Raw genomic sequence first — 8,016 nt, forward strand, 5'->3', positions numbered from 1 at the left:
TCAGCCAACACTGAAAACACCTGTGGAAGCATGCTGGGCAGTTTGGATTGTCAGTTCACAACAACACTGATAGTGCGATTTAGATACATTTGGCTGAGCCTGTTTCTGCTGAAGATATGGCCACCACCAATGTACTGACAGACAGATTTAACTTTTATGACAAAATGTACAAACATGAATTACGTGAACAAAGCTTTGCTGACTGGCCATTTAGAGAGGAATGTAAATGCACACCTGAAAAGGTAAGGAGGCTGCTGTGCTGTAGCAGAGATCCTGAGAAGTCTTGGCACTTCAGAACATTTATTAACATCTATTCTAAAGTATTTTCACAGTGCAGTGGCACAGTGTATTTAATCAAGAAGGGAATATGCAAGGAAGGCACTAACTATAAGATGTGGCTCACAGGAGATCAGTCTGGACATGCAATTTCACACAGGATGTGTTGGACACATCTTCTGCCCTACAGTCTAATTTACATGAACCTACTCTGTAAATGACTATGACTTACTGAATGAGAATATTCTGACTTGGTTTACATAGGATCATTTGGCCATAACAGTCTTTGCCCACCCTAGTCTTGTCATGATTGATGTACTGTTGACACCTCACTTGATGAAAAACACTATTTGCTATGTTACCAGCTTGTAATCACCCAAGAGCCAAAAGGAGATCATCAGATTTTATTTCACCGACTCTCATCTTCCTGCTGCTCTGGCTTGTTGCTTTTTATTGTGCTTGTCATCTTTGCCATTGAGTTATGACCTCATAAAAAATATTTTAATTTAGTGCTGTGATTCATCTGTTTGCAGTAAGAAAGTGCTTCAGACATCGAAGCATCTGTTGCTGTTTGTCATTGCAGATGGCCAAGGCTGGCTTCGTCCACTGCCCCAGTGAGAACGAGCCTGATGTTGCCTGCTGCTTCTACTGTCTGCTCGAGCTTGAGGGCTGGGAGCCTGATGACGATCCCTGGTAAGAAACGTAGGCCTTTACTTTACCTACATTCATATAAGCATTTGAGACACCTAAAAATATTATGCCAGTAGTGTAAGCCAGTACAATGGCTTCAGATCAGATTTTTTTAACATCTGTATTATTCACAACTGTGTTAACCATAGTCATGAAGGGAATTTTGATGCACCAGAGACCATGAAAAGTTAACTATTAAAAATTTCTACTTGGATTTAATTAGTGCTGCTTTTTTCAAAGTTGTATGCTGATTGAGCTGGACTATTTGAGGATATCATTCCATTTTGTGTGCCACACTCTGCTGACACATTTCTTTATCTATAATATTTTTGTCTGTCCAGGTTTGAACACATTAAACGCTCCCCTAACTGTGGATTCTTAACCATGAAGAAAGACTTCACTGAGCTGACTGTGAATGAATATTATCAAATGGAAAAGGAGAGGCTAAAGGTCTATATTGTAAGTATCCTTGCTACATGTGTAAATGCTAATGCAGTAGCTTTTTCAATGATGTGCTTCTTTTACCCCCCAGGCAAAGATTTGTCATAAGAAGATGGCATGTTTGCGAGATGACATAGACCATACCCTTCAGAACCTTAAATCCCAGATGGGGATTGAAATCTAAATTCCTGTCTATATATTGTGATTTTAGTACTACACTGATTTTAATGCTGTAGCAAGGCGGCATAGTATTTATTCAATAAAGTTTATAGGAATTTTACACTTTGTTTGTAATATTGTGTTTAACCACAAGATGGCGCTTTTGTACTAAAGCAGCTGTTTTCCAGTGTCAGATTTACTTTTCAAGGTTCCAAATCTCTCACTCAGAACTCTCACAAAGGCAATCTGAAATGAAAGCACACATTGAGCAGAATTACAATGTGTGCTATATTCCCTCTTTTCAACCAAATACTTACAATTTGCCGGAACGTGCCACCATCTCTACCACCCCCTTTTAAACCTTGACCCTGGACAGATGGCCTGAAGCCCCTCCCTTTCAATACCAACTGTTGCCCCAGTAACATCTGTTACATATAGGGAGACAGTGTGCACTGAGAGGGCTCACCAGGACACTTGCCTAGCCCTGTGAGAAGGACAGAGATTTAGGAAACTAAATGATGCTGCAGCTGCCAATGGAACTTAGAAAAGATGCACATACAGTAACACAAAGCTCTGCCACAGTATAACATATCACTGCTCTTTAAGAACAAAGTTTAAACAGTAAAAGTAGTTGTCAAAGTTGATGTAAACTTTTGCCACAGGATGTTTGATTGAGTTTGTGTGAGTCTCTCCATCTGATCGGAGGGCTGGCTGGATGGAGTACAGGATTAAAAGAGGCTATAGCTTCTCCAACCTTCCACTGTTCTGGATTAATGTGTAATGTAACACGGTGGCCCCTGAGCCCTGCTTAACTCTCCTTTATCCGCTCTTTGCAGATCAGACTATTTTTAGCCAAAAAAAAAAAAACCAACCCATGTAACATAACTAGTGAAACTATGGTTCAATTATCAGGATTTTTTTTTTTTTATGCTCCTAAATCAATGCCATTTTGAAATACTCAGTTTTATTTTTCTCTCATAGTCAAATGTATTCATTATACTGTAGATAGATGGAGACTGTGTGTAGAGGGGAACATCCACAAAATGTACCAGATTAAAAAAAAAAAAAATCAGTTTTACTGATGTGTTAGGTTTGATGTTTAGGTTCATGGTGCATTTTCATATGTACACACAACTTAAGAAACCTGTTTACAGTAATTGCTAATGTAGCTTGAATCAGTGCTCATAACCACATCTCGTGTCAGTCCACAAATTGTGAGAGAAGAGACTATCATAGCCTGACGTATGTTCCTGAGTGGCACAGGTAGACGGGCTTATCCATGATAATGGTTTAAAACTGTTCTGAATGAGGGTGGGGGCTTTGCCTTTTTTGTTAAGTGTGTGTATATATAGTAACCCATCAAAATGACTTGTCTATAATGCACCACTGCACTTAGATTTGGTTCTCTTCTGATCTAATGATTACACTGAAAAAGGGGGTTGCACCAATGGCCTTCTACTACCGTTTTCTAATGAGTTTCTACTAAACAAACTATAAGCAGTGATTGTAACAGATGGACAAACGGACAGATTTTGCTAACAAAGTTTATATCCTGAGCTCCCATCTGTTGCCGCTGTGGCCTTTACCTCCATCTACCCTCCTCCAGTGATTCTCCTCTCTCCTCACCATCTATCACCATAGCCAGTCTACTGATGCTCCATACTGATGCCCTGAATGTGTGACATCAGCATTTACCCTCTTGTCCAACCTGGTTTAACCCTTGATAAACAAGGGCTAAATAAATGGCATATTTTCTCACCACCCAGGATTTAAATATGCTACATCTTTTACACTCTAAAATTTGAAAACTACTTATGAGAAAATACAAAGCAAGACAAATTATTATAAAGGCTGACCTGCACATAGGCCACCCGACCCCTATAGACTTCAGTTATTCTGAACCAAACTAGCCACGTGATTGTGCTTAGATCACAATGAATTTACATATTACCAGAGCAAAGGATCTTAAGAGTCACTCTTTTTTGCATTATAATTAGGAAGAAATTAAAATCCCTTTTCAGTTTTTCCACTCCCTCCACCACCTCTAACACCCTCCCACGTCTCTGGCAATAGGGCGTGCTGACTGCTTGCTCTCTCATGCACCATGGCCCTCCTACCTTGCCTGTTTTTTATACCCTCTTCGAAAGGGACCTCCATCTGTCCCTATACTCGGTTCATTGTGGTGTCCCAAAGCTCCGAAACTTCCACAATGCGGTGGGCGTGCAGAGGGGGGGCCAGGGTAAACACGACAGCATCCAGATCCCATTAGAAGCTCTTTAACTCCTACACCCTAATACTCTCACAGAACTTTGGGAGGAGAAAGCCCACCCCTTATCCTCATGCACACAATGTCACCTTTTACACCCACTCTCATAGGTAATGAGCCTGCGAGCTGCCCTCTATCCTCCCCTCCCATGTACATCTCCTTTTTTTCTCATTCTCTTGCCATAATAGAACAAACATTGTTACTCTGATTATATTAACGCATTCATTTGAATTGTACAGTGATGGTTTTAATAATACTGACAAAGAACCATTCTTGAACATTTATTACTTAAAGCTATGTTTTTAAATGGCTGTCTAGTCTGATGTCATCTGGTAATGAAACCAGGATCAGGAAAAGTTTTATTTATTTATTTATATTTCATTGTTTTCATCATGTTGGCCATGTCCAGCCCAGGTTCAATCATTTTAATTCCCCATCCTCCAAAACTTACATCTTCTTACGATGGTAGCTTCGCCATCTTTCATTGCTTTCTTCTGTCTCTGGCCACATCTCTGTCTCCATATATCTTCTGGTTCTTTCTTCTACCAGCTGCTCCTCTAAGTCTAGGGTGTCTCTGTTTCAGGGTGCTCCACCTCTCAACCTGGGCATTCATATCCCTCTGCTTCTCCCAGAGGTGTGTGTGTGTGTGTGTGTGTGTGTGTGTGTGTGTGTGTGTACATCTGTGCATGCACCCTGTGGCCCACGGGGGGGTCCACTATGTTTTGCCCAAGCTCAAAGGCAAAGAGTTTACTGGCACACAGATACTGATTAAAGTGTTCTAGCTTCCTATGGCCCCATTAGTACAGTCTTAAAAACAATACATTATCCCTCTATCTAGTGCATATGGATCAGGACCTTGTCATTTTAGTGCAAGCCACTCTTGTTTGGCCAGTACATTACGCATACTCCACAAAGAAACTAAGAAAATAGAGACGTACAAGAACAAGCTTTATACTGCACTTCATAAACTTTGTTAGCTCATATTTTGTGCTATTCGGTTTTTTATTCATGATGTCTACTTTCACTGGCAAAGTGCCATAAGAGTTCTTGTTGTAATAAAAGCTCATATTGTTGACATCTATAATATGCATATAAATAAAAACCACAAAGACAACAGAAGTTTAGGGTTCAAGGGCTGAGCACAGCTTCCTAAGTCCTCTGATCTGATCTGACATGACCTCACACTCCCAGAGGGACTGTGCTACATGTCATGTTCCCCTGCCTGGCAGCCTCAGCCATGATAGCAGTGCTGGACATGTGTTCCCTTCCCATTAATGGTAAGAGCCACTTGATAAACGCAGTCTGTATTTGCTGCCCATAAAGTACTGTAAAGTTTAAATTTTTTGTAAAAATTGAATACATAGAACAGCTTGAATGTTGATTATATCTTCCTGAACTGTTCCATGTAACTATCCAACTATTTCATTATTACCATGCTCCAATCCCCTACATCTCTTGTTTTGTAATCTTGTATCCAAAGTTAATTTATTTGGATTATTTTCATTTCCACCCACTCATGTATTTGGAGTCAGGATGGATAATCCACATACCCTGTCCCCCCACCCCCACCCCCCCACATCCGTTTTTGCTGTAACAAAATAGCAAAGACACAAAGAGAGTGTGCACCAGTACTTCTGCCAGTGCTTTCTCACGGGCCAAACGTCTGCCTGTGTGTAAAGCTATGTGTCATTCCTATGCCAAGGCAGACACACAAGAGCAGAAAGGACAGACTTATGAATGAGGAGCAAGGACCTCAGTCACCTCATCTGCCCTTTTCTTCTCTTTCCTCTTTTCCTTTTACCCCAACACAGTGATTCTCCTTTCCCTCTCTCATCTCTCTCTCTCATGCTCGCGCTCTTCTTTCTCTTTCACAAATTGGCCCAGCTGTCCATCAGTCCCCCGCGGTTCCCCCAGCTGTCTGCCCTCCCCAAACACGAAACCCCACAACAATACAGGTCACAGGTCAAGAGAAAGAACAGGCTGCATTCACAATGGACCAGTGGCGCCCCGTAAAACAATCAGTCCCTTTTTCTTCCTCAGCTTTTCTGCACTGTTGCCAGGACTGGAAAAGACAAACCTTTGGAGAGATAGCTGAAGAGGTGGGGAAGTCCTCTTGGACAACAGCCTTCGAGGCACCTTCCCCTACTTACAATTGCCTGAAGGACCAAAATGATAAACACACTCCTACATACCAGGGCTTTCTCTCAGTACTCCCTCTTTGCACTCTGCCACCCCATTCTTTGTTTATTTCAAGAGCCATCATGCCCTTCAACATGATCATTAAGTCAAGACTGACACTTTTATCATCAGCTGAATGATATAAATGTTAGGAACCCCAACAGTTTGAGCTGAAATTTGAACTTAAAAGCAGCTTTACGAATTTGTACTGTATGTTGAGAGTTTATTCTTTTCAAAATAATGCTGAAAAACAAAATATATATATGGCCAATTAATATATTACCATATCCATATTCTTATGTTGTGCCTCTGAACAGAAATCTGGAGCTTTTCTTTCTTTGAGTTAATGCAGATGAATTTTTTTGGAAATGAGTTCTTGCCCTACAGTGTTTTGGCATCAGCTAGATGGGAAAATGGGACATGTGGGAGAACAAGCAAACGACGGAGGCTCAGAAAAGGCTCTGTGACACATTCACCTGTTCCCCAAAGCCGTTTTCCCATGGCCCACAGCAGCCTCCTGCCTGACCTGATAGAAACCCCGGAGCAAGCCTCTGAATGACATCATACACGCACCCACAAATCTCGCAACAGATCTCTACTGCCTGCATGGGCAAAAAGTGCTCCTTTATTCCAGCAATTGAATTTTATACATTTTGGCATTCAGTGTCCATGTGCCCATGTTAGCTGAAATATACAGAGCCACAAGGATCTAAACTTTTGTTTTCTTTAGTCTGAGATTCCATTTGATCTTCTTATTGCTGTCTTTGTGGAATGAAGATTTTCCAAATCACTGGAGATGTTACACAACTTAAAAATACACTCTGAAAGCCGCACATAAATGGAATGTTGGTCAGTCTAAGCATGTTATACCAGCTATTATTGATTCATTTGTTTAAAATACTTTCAACAATAACTGGTAATTATTTAATTTGGAATTTGTTGTGAAGTTACAGTAAATAATCAAAATTACTCTTCTGATCTTTTAATTTTAGTTTTAATTAGTATTTTTTGGAAACTTCACTACATATTGCTCACATGAATTAAAGTATTGGAGCTTCGTTCACATTCAGCTCTACTGGAAGGAGTGAACTTTCTGTTGAAATGTAAAAACAGTAACAGCATAACAGAAGAAAACACAAGGCAAACATTGTTACTATGGAAATAGCATATAATATAAGAATATTTATTCAATTAAGTGCGAAACAGCAAAATATTTACAACAGTACAGTACAGTATGACAAACATTGTAGCATCAAATCAAGTACCTGAAAAACTCAAATAAATAATTTAAATACAGAACTGCCAGTGTCTGACAATAAACCAGGAAGACAGTGGAACAAAAACTGTGCTGAGAAAAATATAAAGAGGATAACATGTTATGAAAATAAATATTAAATACAGATATAAATAAATGCATCCTTTTCTTATGGTGAGAGGGACTGCTGTAGGTGTCAGTGTACACTTTAGGTTGAATGATGTTTTGGTCAGTTTTGTTTGATATGGAGACGTGAAGAACAAGTTTTCATGTTTTTGTTCGAAACCTACACTTCGAACAAAAGTGTAACATCTGTGTAATGGTTAAGTATGATTTTATTTAAAACTAATCTTTAGTTAGAATCTATAACAACCAAGGGGCAATTTATCCAGAAATAATTATAATGCAAGTATCAACATTTAATCAAAACAAAAATTAATAAATAAAATATTAAAAGTTATGGGTGCATGTTTGTATCAGGTAGACTGAGTTGAGGTTAAGAGTCTCTCTCTGAGCATTCAGTGCTCTCCCAGAGTACTAGACATCATATATACAAACCATTTTCTCTATACAGTCATTACCTCGGTCTGTGTTTTTACAGTAGTATGTTCAGGAGCAGTGCTTCTCCCCTGGCTGATTTCAAAGCAGTCAATCACTCTCAAATCTGTTCACTGTTAACATTTCACATGGTACCCATCTGGGAGGTGACCAGGTGAGAAGGAGTAAAGGAGTCAAAGGCCACATCCAGCAG

General features: G+C 39.8%; 2 protein-coding genes across 2 annotated transcripts in view; one reads left to right on the plus strand and one right to left on the minus strand.

Moving 5' to 3' along the window:
• birc5b (baculoviral IAP repeat containing 5b) lies at positions 1-1,683 on the plus strand. The gene is made up of 4 exons (XM_020619870.1): positions 1-242; positions 860-969; positions 1,308-1,425; positions 1,499-1,683. The coding sequence occupies exons 1-4, from the start codon at positions 117-119 to the stop codon at positions 1,589-1,591; spliced, it is 447 nt and encodes a 148-aa protein (XP_020475526.1). The 5' UTR covers positions 1-116; the 3' UTR covers positions 1,592-1,683.
• A 5,531-nt stretch (positions 1,684-7,214) lies between these two features.
• The window catches only part of neurod4 (neuronal differentiation 4), a 14,722-nt gene continuing 13,920 nt past the window's right edge, over positions 7,215-8,016 (minus strand). Inside the window, 1 exon segment of the mRNA XM_020618035.1 lies at positions 7,215-8,015. Within this exon segment, the coding sequence (XP_020473691.1) occupies positions 7,948-8,015 (68 nt within the window). The 3' untranslated portion in view covers positions 7,215-7,947.

This window comes from Monopterus albus, unplaced genomic scaffold, assembly GCF_001952655.1.
Source record: "Monopterus albus unplaced genomic scaffold, M_albus_1.0 scaffold6.1, whole genome shotgun sequence".
NCBI classification, from domain to species: Eukaryota; Metazoa; Chordata; class Actinopteri; order Synbranchiformes; family Synbranchidae; genus Monopterus; species Monopterus albus.

What these genes read in the sequence shown, in the direction of transcription:
- birc5b (XM_020619870.1), top strand. Translation starts at nt 117, where the DNA reads ATGGCCACCACCAATGTACTGACAGACAGATTTAACTTTTATGACAAA. An exon ending in GTAAATGCACACCTGAAAAG is followed by an intron (nt 243 to 859) that starts GTAAGGAGGCTG and finishes TTGTCATTGCAG; the next exon opens with ATGGCCAAGGCTGGCTTCGT. An exon ending in GAGCCTGATGACGATCCCTG is followed by an intron (nt 970 to 1,307) that starts GTAAGAAACGTA and finishes TTGTCTGTCCAG; the next exon opens with GTTTGAACACATTAAACGCT.